At 38.9% G+C, this 26,215-nt stretch overlaps 1 protein-coding gene across 1 annotated transcript in view; it reads left to right on the forward strand.

Annotated features, from left to right (window-relative positions):
- Positions 1-26,215, forward strand: part of MED23 (mediator complex subunit 23) — a 116,805-nt gene that overhangs the window by 55,573 nt on the left and 35,017 nt on the right. The window contains exons 14-20 of the mRNA XM_077486864.1: positions 181-326; positions 1,427-1,672; positions 4,809-4,951; positions 5,510-5,684; positions 16,121-16,284; positions 19,028-19,152; positions 22,387-22,592. Of these exons, the coding sequence (XP_077342990.1) occupies positions 181-326; positions 1,427-1,672; positions 4,809-4,951; positions 5,510-5,684; positions 16,121-16,284; positions 19,028-19,152; positions 22,387-22,592 (1,205 nt within the window). The remainder of the gene's footprint in view (positions 1-180; positions 327-1,426; positions 1,673-4,808; positions 4,952-5,509; positions 5,685-16,120; positions 16,285-19,027; positions 19,153-22,386; positions 22,593-26,215) is intronic.

Below are 26,215 nucleotides of genomic sequence, written 5' to 3' on the forward strand. Positions count from 1 at the left end.
TAACATTTTTTAATTTACCTATTTTTCTATGTGATAATGAAGGTTACCAGACAATGCTTCAGTGTCCATCTAAATTCTTGTTATTTCATTTTCTCTTTTTTCCATTTGTTGGGATTGATGTAGTTTTTGACAAAGAATATTGAACCTTGTACTTTGTGCTTACCTATGTCCTGTTTTCAGTGTATTCCAGTGCCAGATATCACCAAACCTCAGTCTACTCATTCCTTTGCAATGACCTGCATCTGGATCCATCTGAACAGGAAAGCTCAAAATGACAACTCCAAACTCCAGATTCCTATTCCTCATTCACTAAAACTACATCACGAGTATGTCACTAACGTTTTATTATTAGATTATTTCATTACTGCAGTCCAATCATTCAAACATTCTATTTGCGTAAAAGATTCCTCCCAGTGAACATAATTATAAAAATATCTGCATATTTAATACATAGTTTGTTTAGTATCAATCTGTAGGATGTGGGTGTCACTAACTCGGAGGCCAGTAGTATGTAAAGCGGAGTTCCAGGGGTCCTGAAGCATATAATGCAGAGTTTAGAAGTCAGTAGTAAATAATATTGCATAGATCAGGGGGCAGTAGTAACAATTGCAGAAGTACCTAGTAACGCAAAATTCAGAGGTCAGTAGTAAACAAGGCCAAGTTCAGAGGTGAGTAGTAAGTAAACTTAAAGTTCAGAGGTCAGTTTTAACACAGAGATGAAGGGTCAGGAGTAACATAAAGTTTCAAAGCCATTAGTAATGCAGGACAAAAGGTAACCATAGTAATAGGAAATCTCTAAAGGTGGTAAAGGCTTTTTTATTTTATTTTTTTGCCATTTTCACAGAAATGTCTACTTCATATCCACTTATTATTTCCATTGGGACAGAAAGTGAAGGAAAATATCTTGAATGAGGTCACAGACGGCTAAACAAATAAATCTCACGTGGTTTCTGTCCACCTTCTACATTATTAAAATACGTTTTGCACTTACATTTGTCAAATAGTGCTCTTATCTTATTTTCCCATAGATGTTTCTTGGTATACTGCTTTCAGCTTGTTCACCTCCTTCCTCTCTGAAATGAGAATAGGTGGTGGTCTTAAAATATATGTATTGTATATCAGTGGTCTAAAACGTGATTTTCTTGCAGTACTTAAATAATTTTATATACTGTGTATATATATATATATATATATATATATATATATGTGTGTGTGTGTGTGTGTGTGTGTGTGTGTGTGTGTGTATGTGTGTGTGTATGTGTATGTGTATGTATATATATTTATTTACACAGTACTTAAAAAAAATATATATGCTTTAATTGGAGAATGTAAGCATATATAAGGTTTGTTTGTATTTGAAAAATATAATATCGCTGGACTAATTTTATAATGTACCCACTTTTTTGCTATATTTGGCATCTTACAGATTTTTGCAGCAGAGTTTAAGAAACAAGAGTTTACAAATGAATGATTATAAAATTGCATTGCTATGTAATGCTTATTCAACCAATTCTGAGTGTTTCACATTACCCATGGGTGTACTTGTGGAAACTATTTATGGCAATGGAAATGTGAAGATATCGCTGCCGGGAACCAACTGTATAGCATCTGGGTCAACTACACCTCTTCCAATGAACTTGCTGGATTCGCTTACAGTTCATGCAAAGATGAGGTATTAATCTAACTTTTTATACTACAGAATGTGACAGGGGAATAGATTTGTAACAGCTTTTTGTTTAGTAAAGTAAGCCTAAGGCTACTTTTGGACGGGGGCGTCGGCGGTAAAGTTCCGGTATTTTTATTGTAGCTTTACTGTCGTTTTTTGTGGAGGTTTTCGGCTGCTAGCGGGGTGCTTTTAACCCCCACTAGTGGCTTAGAAAGGGTTAAGCCCGCAAAGCGTTGCTGCCCATTGCTTTCAATGGGCAGGGGCGCATTTGCAGCAGTGTATACACCGCTCTTACAGCACCGCAAATATGAGGTGCTATTTTTAGCACAATAGCGCCTGTAAAGTGCCTGAGTGTAAAAGCAGTCTTAGGATATCAATACACGAACATTGAGAGGATCTTTAAAAGCTTGCAGTGTTGAAAGGGCATACTGAGACATTGCAAAAAAAGGTCAGGTTGTCATTGTTGAGCAGTTGAAATTTAAGTGTGGTCAATGCGTGTAATTATTCAGCACAGGACAATGTAACATTATCACATTATAACACATCAAAACACTGAAAGATTTGTCAGAAACATCGTTTCATTCGTAAATTACAGTTTCCAGGCTTGGTTTATAAGGGAGCTGTCATAGCTGATTTGGTATTTACAGATCATTGCTTCTAGACTTATCCCAATCTAGGTTTCAGTGCTTACCAAGTTACGCAACTGGAACACACATGCAGTCTGTGAGGTCTAAACTGTCTTTGTGGATGTTTAGTTGAAGTCGGACTTTGGTACTGAAATAAAGAAAAAAAGGATGACCACTTTACAGCTTGCACCATTCAAACCCAAGTCAACAAAGACATCTTCATTACCTCTAATAGCACAAGTAGCTTTAATCATCAGCTGAGGCTGCTTTTACTTGCCACTCAGGCTGGGTGAGGTATACAGTGGCTGGGCTACCTTTTGCTGTTTTGCATTATGCTTTCCGTCTGGACGAACCTTTCCTCAGCCTGCACCCTCACTGGTCAGCGGCATCCAACTAACCAGACTTTGACAGTCTTGAGTGGGGACCCTCAACCATTTAGCTTTAATAATCAGCTACTCCATTTAATGATGTTGGCATCCTCTGATTACATTACATTTATTTAAGTTAGTCTAGAATACATCAATTTAAAATGATTTCAGCTTCTAGATCGTTTCTGTACTGATAACTAACAGATGTTCTGTGAGTGTACATTTTGTGTATTGCAGCCAAATAAAATGTCATAATTGACATTATTTTCATAGTTCACGCAATATTATAAAAGTCTGCTATAAAAATCAACATGGCGTCTATCATATCGCACAGACCTCATATTAAGATTTTTGTTTTAAAATTTTATTTTTTGTATTTTTTTTTACAGAACTTGGTAAACATTGTGAGTGTTGTAACATTTGTTCTCCATTTCATGTGTAACAAACTTATCTAAGGAGAAGCATATTTTTGAGCATACAATAAGCAACAAGTATGGCCAAAAAAATAATAATGCAGAATACATACTATGGTGTGGTTTTGTTTTTTTCATCCCAGCAGGCTGAAAGATTAAATAAAAACATGGGGACCACCCCCCTGCCTGGACACACTGGTCAGCACTTGCAGCCATTGGCTGCAAGTGCTGATCAGATGCCAATCGGCTGCTGGTTTCCCAGCACTGGCCGAATGTCTGATGGTTTCAGTTGAACCGGCCGATATTTTGTCCGTATGTGGTGATTATAAAGGATTTTACTTGCCTGCACTATTGCACAGAGCAGCCCCGTCTCTCCTCTTCTCGGGTCACCTGCTGGTGCTCTGGACCCCTCCCCCTTGCTGAGTGTCCCCATAGCAAGCTGCTTGCTAAGGGGACGTGTGTGTGCTCACTCCTGAGCTAACGCTCTGTGTCAATAAGACAGAGTGCGGTTCAACCCTGCCCCCAAACATGTAGCTTTAAACTGGGTAATCCTTTATGATACAACAATACAGGCCCAATACAAACCCCACTGTATGGTGTTGCCTCTTAAAATCATTAAACAGTACAAGACTATTATTCAAACTTAAATTCTAAAACATTTGCAGTCCAGGTGAAAACAATACACTGTCTTGGACAATGTCAGCATAGAGTTCCTCGACAGTGTCTCGGTTTTGAGCTACAAAGTGGGTAAAGGACAAGCAATTAAAAGTTAGCCTTTATAGAACCTGGCCAAAATAAATGTTTGACCTAAAGTGAGGGAAAAAAGTATTTGATCCCCCGCTGATTTTGTTTGTTTGCCCACTGACAAAGAAATGATCAGTCTATAATGTTAATGGTAGGTTAATTTGACAATGAGAGACAGAATAACAAAAAAATCCAGAAAAATGCATTTTAAAAAAAAGGTATAAAGTGATTTGCATTGTAATGTATAAAATAAGCATTTGACCCCTTTGCAAAAAAAGACTTGGTGGTAAAATCCTTGTTAGCAATCACAGAGGTCAGACAGAGGTTTCTCATAGTTGGCCACCAGGTTTGCACACATCTCAGGAGGGATTTTTTCCCACTCCTCTTTGCAGGATAATCTCCATGTCATTAAGGTTTCGGGGCTTATGTTTGGTAACTGGAACCTTCAGCTCCCTCTACATATTTTCTATGGGATTAACGTCTGGAGACTGGCTAGGCCACTCCAGAGCCTTAATGTGCTTTTTCGTGAGCCTCTCGTTTGTTGCCTTGGCTGTGTGTTTTGAGTCATTTTCATGCTGGAATACCCATCCATGGCCCATTTTTAATTCTCTGGCTGAGGGAAGGAGGTTCTCGCCCAAGATTTGACAGTACGTGACCCCATCCAGCATTCTTTTCATGCGGTGAAGTTGTCCTGTCCCCTTAGCATAAAAACACTCCTAAAGCATAATACAGTCCCAGTGTTTCAAAAGCAAGCACCCCCCACCCCAGCAAAATGACTGCGTAGCAAGTAGCAGATGTTTCCAGCATAACTTGTAGATAACTGGGCCCCTATGGTCTGTCATTTTTTTTTTCTTTGAAAAAAAAAAAAAAAAACGCACAGGTATGTGACCCTGCACTCGGTGGCAAGTGAAATGTCCCTCCAGTCCCATGTGGATCTCATATGTTTGTCTTTTTTACTAACATGCATTTCCTATTCTACGTTTCTCTTCAGCCTCATTCACAGCATTGCCACCAGAGTAATTAAACTGGCACATACGAAGTCTAGTCAAGCATTGGCTCCTGCACTTGTAGAAACTTACAGTCGCTTGTTGGTCTATATGGAAATTGAGTCACTTGGCATCAAAGGATTCATAAGTAAGAAGTTTATATGATTCTAAAAATGGATAGCAGTATTCAAAAGTGTGTCAACCCTAACAATTAACTTTTTCTCTTTTTTGTTTAATAAAAATACAATTGATTTATTTTATTTTTTTATCTGTTAGATAAGTGGAAAATAATAATATTCATCTTGTCAAAGATTTAAGCTGCCCATAGATGGATTGAAATGTGTCTGGTTCAGCAGGGACTATATGAATTTCAATCCATGTGTGGACAATTGTGGTTGTACAGAAGCTGATCCATCGACTTCTGTACAACTGCCCTGCTGGAAAATGTCCTCTCCATAGCCTGCAGAGCTGGTCTGTGTGTTCTAACGGTGGGAAGTCTCCCTGCTGTCTGAATATAATGACTAAGCAGGAGTGGATAGGGAAATCTGGCTATTTTTTATTTTTTTTTATTGTGAAGACAGTAAAGGCTTGAATTTGATGCTTGTTTGTTTGTTTTATATGGGGAAACCTGTTTTAATCTTGTTTTTAATTCTGTAAAAGAGCTGTATTTCCTGTGTTCTACTTTAACATTTGTCTGTTTACCCAGGTCAACTTCTACCCACTGTGTTCAAGTCTCATTCTTGGGGAATCCTTCACACATTACTGGAAATGTTCAGTTATCGAATGCACCATATCCAGCCCCATTACCGGGTACAGCTTTTAAGTCACCTGCATTCATTAGCTGGAGTACCACAGACCAATCAGAATCAACTTCACCTCTGGTTAGTATTCCATACCTAACCTCACTCAGCACAAATCTCCGTAAAATTTCTTTATTTAACACAAACTGTACAACGCTAGGGCTGCAACTAACGATTATTTTCATAATCGATTAGTTGGCCGATTATTGTTTCGATTACTCTGTTAATAACCTTAAAAAAAAAAGTGGGTCAAATTGACGTTCATTTTTAATCACAGTGACGGGAAAATTTGGAAATAGAATGTATGTGGTTTTTGTTTAGAAATGACGTGAAAATTTCAAACAAAATTCTTTCATTCAGTGAATGTACAAAGATTTTTCATCTGAATCGTCTCGCCTGAAAATTGATCTTTGAGGCCAGCATAAGGCTCGGTACACACCTACGCAGTTTTTACTTTTGATCTGTTTTTGCAGTGCTTTTTGATTTTTGCACACGTGATTTTACTGCAGTTTGCGTTTTTTTTTTGGGCAGATTAAAAAAAAAAAAACACAAATTGCTGCAAAAACGCATTACATTCTTTTCTGCAGCTTCTCCATTGAAGTATATTGAACCAAAAAAGCACCATTTTGCGTTAAAAGTCCCTGATCCTTTCCGAATATGCAGTGGCTGAAAAAAGCACAGATATGAACGTGTCCCATAGGAAACCATGTAAATGAACTGTAGTGCGTTTCTGCAAAAATCACCAATAAACATATAGATGTGAACCAGGTCTAAGATGTTTAGTAACATAATGGGGTTAAAAAGACTAAAATTAGCCCTTTATAGTGCAAAAAAGCAGATAATCACTACTGGAAGGGGTTCATTTGTTTTACTGTAGAACAGTGAAAGTAATATTTACAGTAGTGACTATATTGTACTATAAAGGGCTCATTTTAGTTTTTTTTTTTTTAACCCCATTGTTACTGGCCGATTAATAGATTATGAAAATAATAATCGATTCATTTCATACTCGATTCGTTGTTTCAGCCCTATACAACACTTTTTAAAGAACTAGCTGTCAAGACCAATTAACACCTTAGATGAAAAAAGTGAGCTGCGCTAAAAAAACTCTAATCAAAAAAAATTTGACAAATGTACACCTTAATCAGCTGTGTCTGCAGGCTTTTGTTCACTTCAAATTGGTTTTGCATTTCTACATAAAGCAGGTCAAATGCATGCCAGAAGGAGGTCAAGTGCACCCGTTATGAATTCTGAATGATTTCAGATGCATGTCAAACTGATGCCATAAACGCAAGCTTGTTGTCATAGGCCCTAAATATGTTGAGAGAAACTTGGAGACTGCCATTGCTAACTTACAGTATTCTAATTGTACAATACAGGACACAGGCTGGATATTCATTATCCTGGGGATTATAGGCTGGTACTTTCAGGTGTTGGAACACTGGCAAAGCTTTGCCGGACACATTTCCCTGGGCATATCCCTATAGCCTCACTCCACTCTTGAAAGCTCAGTTTTTTTTACTAGTGTCTGAATGTGATGGACCTCCTCTCCCTTACAGAGAAATCATTTGCTTCACAAGTTTATTATTTTACTTCTGATTTTAAGCAGCACTTCAATCAAGTCTTCACTGTCTTCTAACTCAATAGTAGGGAGCAGTGCATGCAGATTTGTGCAATTTTGGTAAAACCTTGAGAGCTGTACTTTGACTCCACTCTGGGGTTTGCCTGTAATGTTGCTTTGGGCACTCGCCATGGCACTTAGTTCAACACATGTAGTTAACGACAGGTTGCTGTATAGGCCCATCCCTATGGAATCCAAATCTTGAAGACCCCTCTGAGGGAGTGAAGGTCGACTAGTTTGAAAACCCAGTGAATAGTAAAGGCCACAGTATTGGTCCTGTCTTACCTGTCAATGTTGCTGGTCCCAGTTAGGGTCCAGGCTTTGCCAGCTATGGTGGGCATTCCCTCAGAGGGTCAATGAAAAGAAAAAAGGGGAACAGCGCCAACTAATAAATAATTAAAATTACAAAAAAGGTGCTGCTCCTAATATTAGTGGAACACTAATAGCAATAAATGTGTGAGGAAAAGGGCGCTACCTTATCAATATCACAAAGCTGAGTAATCCATATAGAACATTCCTAAATAATATAAAACCATAAATAAACAATAATGCCATGAAAAAATGAATACAAATTATGAATGGTGTATAGCCAAAAGAAAAAAAAATCCCTATTGTGACAAAAACAAAAAATAGAAAAATGTAGTGAAATATTAAAATATATTTAAATTTCTGTGTATAAAGAGTCCAATTATTAAAACAACACTGTAGTGTCTGTCAAATATGGTGCTCCAATATTCAAAGAAACTGTGCTGCACCCAAAGTGAGATAATCCATTGTGCTTACCAGAAACATCAAGCATGGGTATGTATAAATCTTGCCCTTCCAATCAATAACTAAAAAGACTAGTAAAGTGTAAGATGCAGGAGCTATTTCAGATCTGGTGATTCACAAAAACAAACTCTGTGAACAAACAGTGCTTGCTGATAATATTTATCCTTTTGAGATCTATGATGCATGTTAAGTGAAAGTCCTCAAAAAAAAAAAAATCAAACAAACATGAAACAAAGTTGAAGAGCCTCACTCAGCAAATGTCATTTGGCATTGAGGAGTCAACTACAAGAGGTCAAATGAGCTTAAACGGTCTCTGTGACCCGAGAAACCATGAACCTACTCCAATCGTTCCCTCCTTACTGTATTCCATGCATCCCAGGGTAAATCTCGTGGCAATCTTTTGTTACTGTGAAGGTATAGCTGTTTTTCACTGGGCTGATTCCATAGTGATTCTGAATGGGAGGGTCTGGTTCAATATTATCACCTGGTGCGTGCGAGGTGTTATGTTTAAGAGCACTTTGAATATCAAATCACCATCTGTGAGATTTACACAACAAGACTTATTTCTTGGTAAATAAATTCTTCACAATTATCATAGGACTTGTGTACAATGTTTCACAATGTGGTGTTTTTTTATATTTTTATTTTTTTGAGGACTTGCACTTAATACTTATCCTTTGAGATCTATGATACATGTAATCAGCAAGCACTGTTTGTTCAGAGTTTGTTTTTTGTGAATCGCTAGTAACCTTCAATCGATAAGTCAACTTAATCCATTGAATCTTCTATCTCCTTTCTCAATTGTAGGCTCGACAAAGACAGCTCCACCAATGAGCTACAGAGGGGCAGATGATTGTGTAATAACGTTTTTATTTTGGATGATTTTTAAAACAGTTGGGTATTGCACTTACATTTATGCAATCTTTGTAAGGCATCAACACGTTTGCAGCTCAGGGATCTATGAAATCCGATCAGCCCGCTCTGTGACGAGAGGCATGCGTTCCAGAAACCCGGCTGAACTCTAGAGCTCCTAAAGACAAATCAGCAGTATGACTCTGTTGTTGACAGTAGATGTTGAATCGTATACAAATATTAAGCAGGAGGATGCACTAGATGCCATTAGGTGGTCTTTGCATAAGCATACTAGTTTAAAACAAGCACAAATACTATTTTTATTGGAGGGTTGATATCAAATAAGGGTGGGAAATGTTTTAATCAAATAAATATGCACCCAGCTTAGCCAACATATTTTTTTAATAGATAGGATGATGAGGATATACTGACGGATGATTGGTCACAAGTTAAAGTTATAATGGAGGTATATTGATGATGATATATTCATATGGGAGGAATCTGCTGAAGATCTTTATTTATGGACCATATGATAATAGATAAAATATTAAACTCACCAGTAAATGGAGTCATGTGGAAGTACAATACCTGGATTTGGAAACATTTTAGAGGGCGGATAGGTTGTTCACTAAGATTCATTTTAACCACTTTCAGACCGGACCATTTTCCTGGCTTAAGACCAGACCACTTTTTGCGTTTCAGCACTGCGTCGCTGACAATTCCGCGGTCATGTGACTTGGCTCCCAAACAAAGTTGAGGTCCTTTTTTTTTCCCACAATAGCTTTCTTTTGGTGGTATTTGAGCACCCCTATGGTTTTTATTTTTTGCGCTATAAACAAAAAAAGAGCGACCATTGTGAAAAAAACGCATTATTTTTTACTTTTTGCTATAATATCCCCCAAAAATATATTAAAAATTTTTTTTTTCTTCTACATATTTTTTGCTCCAAATTTATAGCGTTTACCAAATAGGGGATAGTTTTATGGCATTTTTATTAATCTTTTTTTTTTTTTACTACTAATGGCGGCGATCAGCGATTTTTATTGTGATTGCGACATTATGGCGGACACATCGGACGTTTTTGACACATTTTTGAGACCATTGTCATTTATACAGCAATCAGTGCTATACAAATGCATTGATTCCTGTGTAAATGACACTGGCAGTGAAGGGGTTAACCAGAGGGTGGCAGTGTAGGGGATAAGTGTGTGCTAGGGGCGTGTTACTAACTGTGGGGGGGCTGGGCTGTGTGTTAGTGAACACTGATCTCTGCTCCAATCACATGGAACAGAGATCAGTGTCACTTGTTGCTAGGCAGAACAGGGAGATGCTGTTTACATCGGACTCACGGGGGTCCCGACCGGAACGTGCACACGTGATGGCAGGGCAGCAAATACAACTGGACGTACCTGTACGCCAATTTGCCTGCCTGTGCCATTCTTCCGACGTACATCGTCGTGCGCCAGTCAGAAGTGGTTGAAGAAGTGGATAAGAATGGACATCTCTCAACAAGAAGTTGCCACCATCCAGGGTGGATTAGAGCGATCCCGGAAGGACAATTTGTAAGAATCCGACATAATTGTGATATAGATGAGGACTACTGGATTCAATTGGAAGTACTCTTGCAGAGGTTTCTGAAAAAGGGACATGATGAACGAGAGCTTAAAAAAGTTAGATTTCGAAGTATCCAAAATAAATAGAAAGTATATGTTGGGGAAAAAGGGATAACTAAAGATAATAAATTTGAGATGGCATTCGTTACTGGATTTAATTTGGATTATAAATGTGTTGAAACGTTGTTTAGAAAAGTTTTAGCCTATATTACTAAAAGCTACTGCTTTGAATAAGATTCTCCCTAGGAAACCCTCTTTTATTTACAGGAAAGCACCTGGCTTAACCACTTCCTGCCCAAGGACTTCATATGATTCCGTTTTTGACTCAGTGGGAATATCTGAATGATGCCTGCAGCTACAGGCATCATTCAGATATCCTTGGTTTCAGCTGGCGATTCTGTGCACTATAAGAAGAATCATAGTGGCAGTTCCGCCGATTGATGATTCTTACAGGCGACAGGAGGGGACATCACACCCCCCCCCCCCCCCCCCCCCCCCCATCCGCCGTTTCTCCGGGCTCTCCCGTGCCATCGGGGACTCTAAACTGTTAATCTGTAAAAAAAAAAAAAAATTAAAACCTCGCCTATGGAGATTTTTAAGTACCAAAGTTTTGCGCTATTCCATGATTGTGCACATTTTAAAGCGTGACATGTTGGGTATCTGTCTCGGCGTAACGTCATCTATCACATTGTACAAAAAAATTGGGCTAACTTTACTGTTTTTTTTTTTGTTTGTTTTGTTTTTTCACAAAACAGTTTTTTATAAAAAGAAACGTGTTTGATAAATTGTTGAGGAAATACCATGCGTGATAAAAAGTTGCAACGGCCACCGTTTTATTCCCTACGGTGTCTGCTAAAAAAAATATATATATATATATTTGGGGGTTCTGAGTAATTTTCTAGGAAAAAAATATGATTTTTACATATAGGAGAGGAGTGCCAGAATAGTCCTGGTATGGAAGTGGTTAAGAAATATGATTGCTAAAAGTATTGTAAACCATCCCAAGAAAACTACTTGTTTTTTTTTTTTTGGTTTTTAGATGTGGCAGATGCATCTCCTGTTGTTGGATTACTGGGGACAAAAAGAGAAAAACAGAGGGTTTTAAAGGGACTAATGGTAAAGAGTATAAAATGGATAAATTCATATTGTGTAACACTCGATTAGTCACATATTTGTTGACATGTCCATGGGGTTTAAACTATATTGGCAGGACTACCAGGTGCCTATATAAAAGAATCGATGAACATGTCAATAAGATTAAAAATGGATTCAGACAACATAGTGTTTTAAATAATTGTAGGCTATTTCTTAATAGGAGCCCTTCTATGCTGAAATTTTATGGGATTGATGAGGTGTTACCGTATTGGAGAGGGAGATAAGAACTTGGGTGTCTCAGATTGAGACCAGATGGATTTTCGAACTTGATTCTCTTATGCCATCTTGCCTCAGTGTAGATATAGATCTGAATTGTGTTCTGACTGATTTTTAGGATGTATATATAAGTTAAATGTATAACTTATAGATATTGCTGGTACATTTGATTTTTATATGTAGAGATATTCACACATACAGTTTCATATCTATTTGTATTTGATAGATAAATAGCGATTTATTATGATAAAGAATTTATTCTTAGTTTAGTATTTGTTTAGGACAGCCTTTCTCAACCTTTTCAACACATAGGAACCCTTGAAGTAGTTCTCCGGTCTCGGGGAACCCCTGTTAAAAATGAGAAGTATGCAATTCATGATACATTAGTGTGATGGTCAGTGGGAAGAATGGTCTTTATACTTGTGGTCATTGGGAAGAATGACCTCTTTACAGATAGCTAAAAAGATCAATGGGATCTTGGGAACAGTTCGAACTTATCTGAGAAGCAGAAATTGCCCAATGCTGAAGGAACCCCTAGCAACCTCTGGAGAAACCCTAGGGTTCCACGCAACCCTAGTTGAGAATCATTGGTTTAGGATATCTTTTGCAAATATGCATTTCTATATTTGACCACTAGATGGTGCTGTCCATTTAGCTCGTGTACAGCACCTGTTTTAGACAGTTTATAGCTTGTTTTAGATTGTATACGTTTGTCATCCTATCATGATATATGTACATTTATGGTTTTTGATGGACTTCTTTTTATGAATTTTATTATGTTTAACCCATAAGGTATTTTAATACTGGTTCTCTATTTAAATTTTATACATAAAGTTGATGGTGTTGGTGAGATCACACAGGTGCAGCTCGTGGATCTTGTGTATAGTTGTAATGTGAAGTTTTCGGGCTAATTGACATTGTTGAAGAGAGAAAACGGTGTTTTTTTTCATTAGGTTTTTTGACCAATTAGAAATGGTCTGATTAGTATACTTGGTTCTGAAAAGATGGTGCCGATTTCACTCCCTGATGACGCGAGTATGTGTGAAATGCATAGAAGAGAGGCTTGAGATGAACATTCTTAGGATCGCCGGGTTTCTGAAATGCACGCCGGTTGTCACCGAGTGTGCTGATCAGATTTCACAGATTCCTGAGCTGCAAATGTGTTGATGCCTTACAAAGACTGCATAAATATAAGTGAAATACACAACTGTTTTAAGAATCATTCGAAATAAAAACATTATTTCATGATCATCTACATCTCTGTGGCTCATTGATGGAGCCGTCTTTGTAGAGCCTGTGATTGTGAAAGGAGATAGAATATTCAATGAATTAAGTTGGCTTATCAATTGCACGGCAAGATTTATACATATCCATGCTTGATGGTCACTTGCTAGCCGAATGTTTCTGGTGAGCACAATTGATTATCTCACTTTGGGCGGAGCACTGTTTCTTTGAATATTGGCGCACCATATTTGATACACAACGGTGTTGGAGTTTTAATTATTGGACTATACACAGAACTTTAATATTTTTAATATTTCACTACACTTTTTTCTATTTTTTGTTTTTGTCACTATTAATTGGGAATTTTTCTTTTGGATATACACTATTCATAATTTTTATTCATTTTTTTCATGGCATTTTTATTTATGGTCTTATGTTATTTAGGAATGTTTATATATTTATTACACAGCTTTGTGATATTGATAAGGTAGCGCCCTTTTTCCTCACACATTTATTAGTGTTCCACTAATATTAGGAGCAGCACCTTTTTTGTAATTGTAATTATTTATTATTAGTTGGCGCTGTTCCCCTTTTTTCTTTTTATTTACCCTCTAAGGGAATGCCCGCCATAGCTGGCGAAGCCTGGACTCGGCAACGTTGACCGGTAGGACAGGACCAATACTGTGGCCTTTACTATTCACAGGTTTTCAAACTAGTCAGTCATCCTTCTACATTGAAACTGTAAGGAAGCCAGGAAGTTTGTTTTGAAATGTATTCATTTGTGTAGTGTTAAACTTTTACAACTTGGTAGTAAACATTCCACCATTTAGGGCGTAGTCTCAGGTGAATGACTTAGGTGTTACATCACACCCCAGGTCACACCATTACCACCGCTTCTGCCTAGAACCCTTTTTTAAGGCTTCTATCTTTTTGCCATAATGACTTCACTACGGGACAGTCTATACCTGTGATGCTGGATACTCCTTCACTGACACACTTGCCTAATTTTCACATCCTACACCAGTGATAGCGAACCTTGGCACCCCAGATGTTTTGAAACTACATTTCCCATGATGCTTGTGTACTTTGCAGTGTAGTTGAGCATCATGGGAAATGTAATTTCAAAACATCTGGCGTACAAAGGTTTGCCATCGCTGTCCTGAACACACCATTGGGACATACTCTCTAGGATCACGATAGCAGAAATCAGGCACAAGGGTTCAGTTTTTTTTATTGCACTGAAGATGGACCCTGTGTAACAATAGTCTGCATCTAATTCTAGCACTATCTCCAGAACAAGTGGCCTATCTGACTAAGGCAGACTTTGTCAGACTTTCTTAGAAAACTAACAGTTTTAATACAGCCATCACTGTCCAGAGCACAAATTGCCAAGCGCCTTCTCCGCCTCTGCTGTCTCTGCTGGAGTTAGAAAGTGAAAGGCCTCCTCTAGAGGACACTGACATTGAGGGAAATGAAATGGACCCAGAGGCAGTGTTGGAGAAGGCTGCAAAATTTTTTTCTACCCGTCCGCTTCTATTACACCTGATGTGACGGCTTCACACAATATGCTTGCCAATGTAGATATGCTTACTTCGCTTTGCACAAAAGCCTCAGCATTGTTCCACATGATTCTCCTTGGGTACTAAGCAGCCTGTTAAATCTGCAATGACAAAAGCAGGAGTGATTTGATGTACAGCCACTTAAAGTGGAGGTTCACACAAAAATTCAACCTCCGCGTTTCGCAACCCCCTCTCCCCCCTCCGGTGTCGCATTTGGCACCTTCTGGGGGGGTTCAGATACCTGTCTAACCTGTCACTTCTGGGCATAGACTCCCATGGGAGTCTACGCCACTTCCCGTCCCACCGCGCTGTCTGCTGGGACACACACTGGTCCCAGAGACTGCAGGGACAATTTGGATTGCGCAGCGTGACTCAGGCATGCACAGTAGGGAACTGGGGAGTGTAGCAGCAAGGCTGCATTTCCTGATTCCCATACCGAAGATGGCGTTGGCAGCACCCAAAGACCCAGGGACAGTTCGGTCTCAGGTGCCGACATCGCTGGAACAGGTAAGTGTCCTTATTTAAAAAGTCAGCAGCTGCAGTATTTGTAGCTGCTGACTCTTAAAAAAAATAATAATAATAATTTTCACAGGGCTTTCGCTTTAACCACTTCTGTGGGAAATACAAAATAGTCCCCCAAACCCTTCCGCCGATGGGGGAGTCCAGGACTGCCCCCAACTGGAAGCATTGGCTGCCTTACCCAGTGAAGGAGAAACTGACCATGTTCTCCCTTTTCTGTTACCACAGAGAACAGAAGCGACAAGGATTTCATTACTTCTGGTTTTGGGTTTTTGCTTACCTTCCTGTTCATGGCCAGGAAAGCAGGCAATCGGACTGATCTGTGTCTGATCGGCTGCATTGGAGGCCAGAGGAGAGATCTGGGTTCTAATGGACCCCAGATCTCTTCATAAAGAGGACCTGTTATGGCCCATACTGTCACAAGGAATGTTGTTCATCCCTTGTGATAGCAATAAAGGTGATCGTTTGTTTTTTTTGTTTTTTTTTTTTTTTTTTTTTTTTTTACAGTGTACAGGGACAGTAAAGAAGTTTTAAATAAAACAAATAATTAAGCTTCATGAACACAAGATGCTATTACAACCTCTCCTGAATGATTTAACTTTACAGATGGTCTGGGTAAAAGCTAGGCAACCGCATTTTCAGATGATGGGCAATGGTGGCCACAAGAAAATGCTCTTGACAGCTGTAGTTTATGCTGTTCTATTACATTTAACATAATGTAGGATTAGTTGTCTCCTAAAAGAATATATTTATTATAACAAACTTCCTGAAATAAGCAGAGTGTATGGGGATTAATTGGATGGAGTTCTTACTCTGGTGTCCTAAAACAGAAATGTTACTGTGAGCTTTGCTGTAAAAACTTTTATTTATTAATCCTTGAATTTTTTTTTATGTTAGCACAACAATTATTGTCAAATTTAACAATATTCAACATTTGCTGCTAATTATTTGATTCTATCAACTTATTATTCTCTTCTCTGTTTCAAGTGTGGAGAGCACAGCTCTGAGACTCATCACCGCCCTGGGCAGCTCGGAGGTGCAGCCACAGTTTACTCGATTCCTGAATGATCCCAAAACCGTTTTATCAGCAGAATCTGAGGAACTGAACAGAGCTCTCATTTTGACGCTGGCAAGAGCCACTCATGTCACCGGTACAGTTATTACAATAAGTGAAAATCTTACTGGAGAAATATATCAGTGTGTCTTGATTTTGCTTTTATCTAAAATATCATTTCTGTTTAGTTTCTGATTTAACCACTTACTTACTGGGCACTTAAACCCCCCTCCTGTCCAGACCAATTTTTAGCTTTCAGCGTTGTCGCACTTTGAATGGCAATTGTGCGGTCATACAACACTGTACCCAAATGAAATTATAATTTTTTTTCCCCCACAAATAGAGCTTTCCTTTGATAGTATTTGATCACCTCTGCGGTTTTTATTTTTTGTTAAAAATTTTTAAAAAGACCGTTTTTATATAGATGTTTTATATTTTGTTATACAATTTAGCAAATGGGTAATTTTTCTCCTTCATTGATGGGCACTGAGAGGTGGCACTGAAGGGCATTGATAGGTGGCATTGGTGGGAACTGAGACGTGGCACTAATAGGTGGCAGCGATGGGCCCTGATAGGTTAAACTGAAAGGCAGCACTGCTAGATGGCACTGATGAGGCACTAATCAGCACCACTGGTGGACATCGATGGCACTTGTGGGCATTGATAGGTGGCAGTGGTGGGCACTGTGGGCGATTGGCTGTCAGCGTGAGGAGAAAAAATAGCCGATTACCGAGCTTTTGTTTATTCACGTGATCAGCTGTCATTGGCTGACAGCTGATCACGTGGTAAGGGCCCGGGACCGGCCCCTTACTCGGATCGCTGATCACCACAGTCTCGGTGATTCCAGCGTGCATCCTGCAGGGGGCACGTGGGGAGCGCGCAAATGGCATGACGTCTTATGATGACCTCCCCGAAATTCTGATCTGCACTGTGGCCATCTTTCGGCTATAGCGCCGACCTCAAGTGGTTAAGGAATATTTTGGTTTTGGGTGGATAAATTGTAAATCGGTATTTAAACCCCAAAACAAATGTATTTAATTTACAGCTCACCAGTTCTTAGATGTGATGGTTACATTTTTATAAATTTTTTTTTATCTGGGGAGCCAGCCAGTAAATCTTTTAATTTTGCAACTTCCTTCAGCAAACCAAGCTGTCCAGAGAAAGTTGAAGTTGGAACAGCCTTTCTCAATCTGGGTTCTGTGGAACCCTAGGGTTTCTGCAGAGGTTTTAAGGGGTTCATTGAGCAACGTATGCCTCTTGTATAATTAACCATGGTCAACAATGCTTTTCTGGCTGTCGATAAAGATGGAGTGGGGGGTGTCGCGTCACCCCTTATGACTATAAATTAGTGATCATCACACTAATGTACTACAATTTTTTATTTTTTTTTGGTAGGAGGGGACTAAACTAACCCTTAACCGCTGCCCACCACCAATGTAGGGGGGACTTTACCAGCATGTCACTAAAATAATGCAATTTATTAGGTGGAATAAAAAGACACCAGGCTGAAAAAATAAATAGGGGCTGGTATTGGGGCCAATTTAAAGACAGTATGCTCAGTACCAAACAAGGCCTATAGTAAAATAATGAGTAGACTACGGCTATGGCCTTCGTTTGTAGTTATATCTCGCCTTTTGTAATGCTTCTCTTTCCTTCTGTTTGCTCCCCTGATCAGTCTTTTCCCTTTCACAAATGGTTTTTGCAGTGATGCCAACCTTTGCTTAGGAGTTCAGTAATATGGATAAAATGAAGAATCTAGGTTTTTTCCTTTTTTACTGGGCATGCAACATATTTCTTCCCTCTTTGTACTATTGGACTATCTTTCCTTCTGGGCTTTCTAGTAAGAATCTAGTTGAAAAACACCATATTTGTGCATTTTGTTTCTCAGGAGACACCAGAAAACATAAATAGCAAGATGATTTTTCAGCTTACTTTTATAAAACCTTTTTGCTTCCACATCCTATTTCATGCTCACCATCAGAATCCGCTATCACTAGAGCTCCACATTTAGGCAACATCTTGTAAGATGTAAAAAATGTTTCTGCTTTTCCAGTCTAGCACTGTAGTTAGTTCGGGTTTAATCTGCATATATTTTGTCTTCCCTGGTGCCTCTCCCTACCCCCTTAATCAACATGCTAAATAACTTTTTGTATGAAACCTTTATTTTCATTGCGTATGTTATTTTACCCCCAGTGACATCACTTGATCTCTGTGCTTTTGCTTGCAATGCAGGCTGGTGGTGGTGGGTCTATGTGCTTCTCTATGCAACCATGGCTGATGGGAAGGGCTGGTAGCCCCTCCTGAAAACATAATAGCACCCTGCCTTAGTATGCCACCCAAGACCCTCAGCCCTGATGGAACCAGTGGGCTGGCTCTTAGATGTATGCAAATCTCAAAATGCCTTCTTTGGCATGTCAGTCTGGAGGAGTGGGAGTTCCTAGGCAGCCTGCTTTTGCATGCAGAGAGCACCCTATGTAATGCTCACATGTGATTCTGATCTGCCATGATCGAAGGAACTGAAATCCAATGAATGGAAGGGGTAGGCCAAAGACGGGCTAGGGAGGAAAAGCTAGATTAAGCTGGATGTCCTCCAGGTAGGAAATGCAGTGGGCTGTGTCTGACTTGCTGCAGGTTATAATGCACACTGTGGGAAGCCATTTCAGTACAGGAGAGGGGCCTGTACAACTGTAGAAGCCTGAAGGTAAGGCTTGCGTTCAGCTTTAACAAAACTAAATCAATATTTCTTATAATTTGTTTTGTCTACATGAACTTTGCAATGATAGACATTCTGTTGTTTCTAAAACAAAATACCATATTGTCATCAGGCAACTATGTTTTAGATTTCTTTACAGGATCGGACTCAATTCAAGGCACTTGGTGTAAAGACATTCTACAGACTATTATCAACTTCACTCCACATAACTGGGCATTGCACACTTTAAGCTGTTTTCCAGCTCCACTGCAGGTAATATTTTCATTCTGTGTTATGTTGGATTCTACCACTAGAGGGAATTGGTAAACTGCCCAAAACCGTTTCCTACTTACTAAATCGTTTTATCATATAAATAAAAATAGATGGATATGATTGCTTCATTCACACAGGTGTATCTGTGCTTATATCCGTGAGAAGGGTTGTCTTCCCTCAAACCGGATACACAGGTGTTCTGTGCATCTGCGTGTAGGAAATTCTGTTCATGTCTATTGGGATGCAGCAGCTCTATACAGAGTCGCTGGTCACAGTTTGACAGCTGTGTGAGTGTGTATCTTTGATTGCACACTTTGTGTTTGGGGATAAACACCCACACAACTGTCAGTTTGGAACCAGTGGCTATGTCTGCAGCCACTGGATCCCAGTGCACATAAATGGCACTACCTGCACATGGATGTTCAAAACTCCTTTGCATCATGTGCAGGCAAAGACAGTCCTTCGCACAGATATACACTTAGATGCACCCATGTGAACAAAGCCCTATGCCTTAACGTTGTCATAGGCATAGTGTTTGACTTCATGTATTATATACATTGGGGAAAATAGTTATTTGATCCCCTGCAGATTTTGTAAGTTTGCCTACTTACAAAGGAATGAGGGGTCTATAATTTTTATCATAGGTGTATTTTAAATGATAGAGACAGAATATCAACCAAAAATCCTGAAAATGACAGTTTTATAAATTGAAACCCACCAATATCCTTAATATTAACTGTAGCACCAATATCCTTAACCAGTTCAGCTCTTTGGCCATACTATGCATGTCCAAAGAGTGAACCTTCGATTACAAGCTAATGTCTGCAATAGTAGCCTTGAGCCTGTGTGGGTTTTGTACAGCAAAATGCTATCACATAGGGATTTATTAACCTCTTATGATGGCAGTCACATAAAAAAAAAAAAAAGTAAAAAAAATAATAAAATGATAAAATCTATTAAATGCCTAAACCCTCGTAGCCCTGCACACCTGCGCAAAAACGCAAGCCCAGGGTGTGCACGTGTATGCAAACCACATATTGCCGCTAAAATCAGAGCGAGAACAATAATTCTAGCACAAGCTCCTAGATAACTCTAAATTTATGAGCTATAACTGCTTTTAAAGCGTCACCTATGGTGATTTTTGGGCACCATAGCTGTTGGTGATCTCACGGGTGCATGCAATTTTAAAACCTAGAATGTTGGGTATCTATTTACTCGATGCAACCTCATCTTTTAATTTCTGCACATGTTCTCATGTTAGTGCACAGTATATTTTATTTTAAAGATACACACTCCACAAACCCTTTACCTAGTGTATCGTCACAGCGCTACGGATAACCCAATATTATATACCTTAGCGGCCACTTACCATAAACTGTCAAATATAAAAAGGTGCATACAAAAATAGTGTTAAAATTCCAAATAACTAATTGGTTGCACGTGGCGCTATTACCTGTGTACCTTTCAGTAAACGTGCCCTCACCTCCTCAGTGATCCTATCTCAGATCATAAATTGTGTGATCAGTAACAAAATATATAAATATTTATCACTCAGTGAATACCCAAATTTGCATTTAGATTACATATACAGTGACAAATATAAACAAATGTGAATATAGTCCATCCACCAAACAATATTTAAAGAATATCCAGATTACAGAAAGTCTTTCTATAAATGCGTGAAAAAAGTATCCAGTGTTCAGATTCCTTTTTACAAGTGACTCCTTTCACCACACCATCCGTGATTTATGCTCCCCCCTTCGTGAAAACACTCACCGACTGCTAAGCCTTACACTCTCGTGTGAGGCTCAAGGGCTTTCAAAAAGATCTCTCAAGATGAAATTCAGACCCCAGCACATCCGATTGGAACTTCTCCACTTACGCACTTCATTGTGTATATATATATACCTCAAAGAGAAATCACAGAGGGAGACCCCAATAGTGTAATACTGCAATCACTCTTTAATGTTTTAAAAATCTCACTCCTTATGCACTCACATGAACTTAAAAAAGCAAAATCACTTCAAAAGAGTAAAAAGACTCGCTTCACAACTTCACTCCACAAAACTATTCTGAATACGTCGGGGCATTGGTGGTCACGGCGGACTCATTAGATGCGGTACTGAATCGCTTAATCTCACCCCTCCTCGTGCGTCCCGCCTGGTCCCACACAGCAGGTCTGTTCGAAAAAGGGCGCCTTCAAGTCAAATGATTCAGTCCTCTTAGTCCTGTGCCTCCTTCCCAGCTCCGTGTATGTCAGCTCAATATTCACCAGATAGCCACGCCCCCGACATGTTTCGTCATATCAGACTTAATCATGGGATTCCATGTATGAGAGATCTTTTTGAAAGCCCTTGAGCCTCACACGAGAGTGTAAGGCTTAGCAGTCGGTGAGTGTTTTCACGAAGGGGGGAGCATAAATCACGGATGGTGTGGTGAAAGGAGTCACTTGTAAAAAGGAATCTGAACACTGGATACTTTTTTCACGCATTTATAGAAAGACTTTCTGTAATCTGGATATTCTTTAAATATTGTTTGGTGGATGGACTATATTCACATTTGTTTATATTTGTCACTGTATATGTAATCTAAATGCAAATTTGGGTATTCACTGAGTGATAAATATTTATATATTTTGTTACTGATCACACAATTTATGATCTGAGATAGGATCACTGAGGAGGTGAGGGCACGTTTACTGAAAGGTACACAGGTAATAGCGCCACGTGCAACCAATTAGTTATTTGGAATTTTAACACTATTTTTGTATGCACCTTTTTATATTAGTGCACAGTATAACAACGCATGGTGAATGCATATTGCCCCTAATTTTCAATGGTACTCCAGTGCATTTACAGTACATGCCTAAAGCAAATGCTTGTTCCCCTTGGCACACTGCAACGCATATAAAAAAAAAATCTAATGTTCACACAATGTAGTAGTATGTTTTTAGGCATTTTTCACAGATTCTCAAGGAAAATAATTTTATCTGTTACTAATAAGTGCACTTGCACTCCAATCTGGAGGTTTTTAAAACATGCCCTGTTTAAACCTGGTGTTTACCTTACTGTATAGAAGAATGTAGCCTTTTGTGTTATCAGTTTAAAATGTATATTTAAAAAAATATGAATGTTGGCAAGTTTGTTATACACATATGGTGAATCTTTATCAGATGTCGCTGAAATTTTTGCAACGCAAGCAGTGTCATGACGCTGATATTTCCTCTTTTTGCAGGCATTCTTCAAGCAAAATAATGTCCCCCAGGAAAGCCGCTTTAACTTGAAGAAGAACGTGGAAGAAGAGTATAGAAAATGGAAGTCAATGACCAATGAAAATGACATCATCACACACTTTTCCTTACAGGGCTCTCCTCCACTATTCCTCTGCTTACTGTGGAAGATGCTTCTGGAAACTGATCAGATTAACCAGATTGGATACAGGTAAATGTAATTTATAATCTTACTCTGAATAGGAATGGAATGTATTCTCCGTAAAACTGTGATAGATGTAATATTAGCAAAAAACACGCCCACAATGTTGTTGAAATAGGTGGAAACACACCCAATCACCAGCTGATCCCAATCAACTCAAATGATCCCCGCTTGACAAGCTTAATAATAATTACTAAAAAAAAAAAACATTGTACAAATGGTTAAGCAACATATAGAACACATACTAAATATGTTAATAAACACCTGACCATAACAAACATGCTAAAGATAACTAATTAGAAGAAATTTTTTTTACAGCTCTCATATACAATCTGGAAAGCATGCACAGTTCTTGACTTTTGCCACATTTTGTTATGTTTCAGCCTTATTTCAAAATGGATTAAATTGATTATTTTATTTTTTTATTTATTTTTCAATAAATTTGCAAAGATTTCAAACAAACTTCTTTCACGTTGTCATTATGGGGTATTATTGTTTGTTGTATTTTGAGGGAAATAATTAATTAAATACATTTTGGATAAAGGCTGTAACATAACAAAATGTGGAAAAAGTGAAGTGCTAGGAATACTATGAGTTCACGGTCTATAAGACGTCTAATTGTTTTCCCAATATATTGAATCTGTAGATGATCACATAAACCACACGATGACCGTTTCTTTAAAAAAAAAAAAAAAAAAAAAGACTGAATCCTAAATAATTTGCCTCTATTTGTGGAATATATGTGATCATTCCCAAAGATGTGAGAACAGCAAGAACATTTGGAACTACCACAACTGTAATTACCTTGAAAATGTAACCATGTGGTAGATTGTGTTATGGTGGGATTAAAAGAGCTTGGGGAAAGATAATTGCCTAAAGTAGGTGCCCCCTGTGGTACCACATTAATGCCATCCTCCAAAAGTTTGGCACAGGTGGAGTCACTAAACAAAATAGGCAAATATCTATGAACAATACCTTTTAATTTGGCTAAATTCTAAATTGAAGTAAGTAAAGAGGGTTAAACTGTTATGTTCAAGTTAATTTTTTATTTTTTTTTGCCACCCCTCAGATTCTACTGCTGGCTTTAGAAATGGCATACGCTCTGTCAAGCATTCACTTTGGATAGCCTCTGTCTGAAAATTTATTTTATATAGGTTAAAAACCCCTTTCTCATATAAACAATCATTGCTACAAATACATTTGGCCCTTAAAAATTGACAGATGGGAATGCCCTTAATTATGTATTTTGGGTGCCTAGATTGAGCAAACAAAAGTGAATTACCTGATAAAAGCATTCTATACATGTTGGTAACAATGCCACCTGGCTGACTGCATGATACGCCTCTCTGTCCAAAGTGTATAAGGGACCTTATGCATATGTTTTGGAAATGTCCAAAACTTTTTCAGTATTGGACTGAATTTCTAGAAGTGATTTCTCAAGTGTTTACCTTTGTGGTTCCAAGAACTCCCGCAGTGTGACTGTTGGGTACCCTGGACAAGGAGACGTTGGCTCCTTCTACCCATACAGCGATCATTCGGTTACTTTATGTAGCATGAAGACTGATAGCTCAGCTCTGGATTACTCCCAGGGTCCCTACCAGGCAACAATGGATTGACCAGGTGAACAAAATGCTAATAGGAGAAAAACTGACATACCAACACAGAAATACACCCCGTAAATTTTACACCATGTGGCAGGAATGGTTGGACGTACCGGGCCTAGCACCTCACCAGCTGGTCAAAGACCGATTGTTACAGGGATAGGCATCAAGTTAAAGTGGATAAGTCCGGGCTAATTGATAGTTATAGGACTTCTGCATGGGGACTGCTGGTGATAGTGGGCTGGACAGCCTAATTGGTTGAGATATGTTCCCAGGGTTCTGGGAATAGGTCCAACCCTCTGTTGTACTTCATGTGTTTTTAAATGTTTTTGTTCTTTTCTGTTTTTATTTTTATTTTTTGCTCCACACTGCCACTTAAAATATGGGACTTTTCTATGTACAGCTGCTGTTTGACAAATTCAAAGAAACTCATGTACTGTATATCGTTTCCTATTTCTATGTCATTACTTTGTATAACCTGTATGTGGCATTGTGGTAAACCAAATAAAACTTTTTCAGATTTAAATAAAAAAAAACTCCAAAAAGAATATTTCCTTTTTGTCCACGTGGCCACTGAAGCGTAGGTTCAAATTGTTATTTAGAAATTTCAAAAAAGAATCCAAAAGTCCAAAACGCTCACTGACCGCAAAGACAAGATCATCTATGTAACATAGTTAAGAAACTATATATCTGACCTGAATTGGAATCCTCCAAAGGTATGAGAACACTCCCACAACCCAGGAACAGGTTGGCAAACAAGGGAAAACATTTTAGCTCCTCTTTCTCAGATTGCAAGTCCGCCACTTAGGCTAGGTTCACACCGTAGCGATGCGGGAACGCCGCAAATCCGCGGCGTTTTCCCGCATCGCATGCCTCCCGCCGGCAGTTCACACTGCCCTATGCGGACTGCTGGGAGTGTCAATGAAATCTTAATGACACCCCCAGATCAGTCCGCATATCGCAGTGCCATCTGCAAACTCGGACAGGAATCGGATCGCATGGTGTGAACACCCATGCGATCCGATTCTGCTGCGGACCAAAAAAAGGGTCCCGTGCGAGTTTGCAGCGGGTGCGATGCAAATTCAGCCATACTATCTGTATGGCTGAACTCGCATCGCTACAGAGATGGGATGTGATTTGCACTGCAGTGCGGTGCGAATCACATCCGGGTCTCCCACCCGCAGCGGTGTGAACCCAGCTTTAGTCTTCTGTTCGTACGTAAATGTTAATTTTTGGCAGGTGGGTATTTCGGCTTCTGCTTTTGCTGGTTTCGGTCGTAAAGGTCTTCAGGCTGCCCTGTAGTCTCTGCTGAGCCACCTCTGTTAACCTGTTGGTTTTTCTGTTGCCCATTTGCCTTTGTTGCTGTGTTGCCCACCCCTTAGATTTCTTTTGGATATCTTTTTGTTCCATATACTGTCCTATGTCCTCTAATGTACAATAAACAGCATAGGATTTTTATCTTATCTGTAAAATCCTTTTCACAATATGGCACAACACAGGTCCTTTCCTTAATGATCCACTACTTTTATTGCCTACTACAAAACTAAGGCTTGCTGGAGGGGTTATACTGGGCAATCCTTGCAGCTTTGTTTCTTTAGCGTCCAATCTCTTGAAAGCAGAAGCATAACTGTTTCAGAATACTGTACTTACTCCTACAGGTTAGACAAAAATCTTTTTTTTTTTTTTTTTATGGCAAACAGGTACAATTTTAAATTTCCATTCAGGATTCAACAACTACCTAACGTTGGGTCCTTGCTTTTTGTTATACTGTTTCCATTAATTGCCTTTGTTCCCTTTGATGCAAATGTATAGGTAGTTAAGTTCACACCGTTCCGAGTTAACCACATATCAGAGATACGCTGCTGTTTCAAAGAGCCTATTTTGTATAGCTAATAAATATTTTGGTTTTGATGAGCTTCCCTATGCAGGAAGGCAAGAGCGTTTTGAAACTTTTTACACATTAGTCTTAAATATAAGCTGATAAAGTCTATGGTCGATGTCTGGGCTTTTTTTGCAGCTGTGAACTCCAGC

The sequence above is a fragment of the Lithobates pipiens genome, unplaced genomic scaffold (genome assembly GCF_037356315.1).
Source record: "Lithobates pipiens isolate NorthernLeopardFrog02 unplaced genomic scaffold, aLitPip1_a1.2 Scaffold_18, whole genome shotgun sequence".
NCBI classification, from domain to species: Eukaryota; Metazoa; Chordata; class Amphibia; order Anura; family Ranidae; genus Lithobates; species Lithobates pipiens.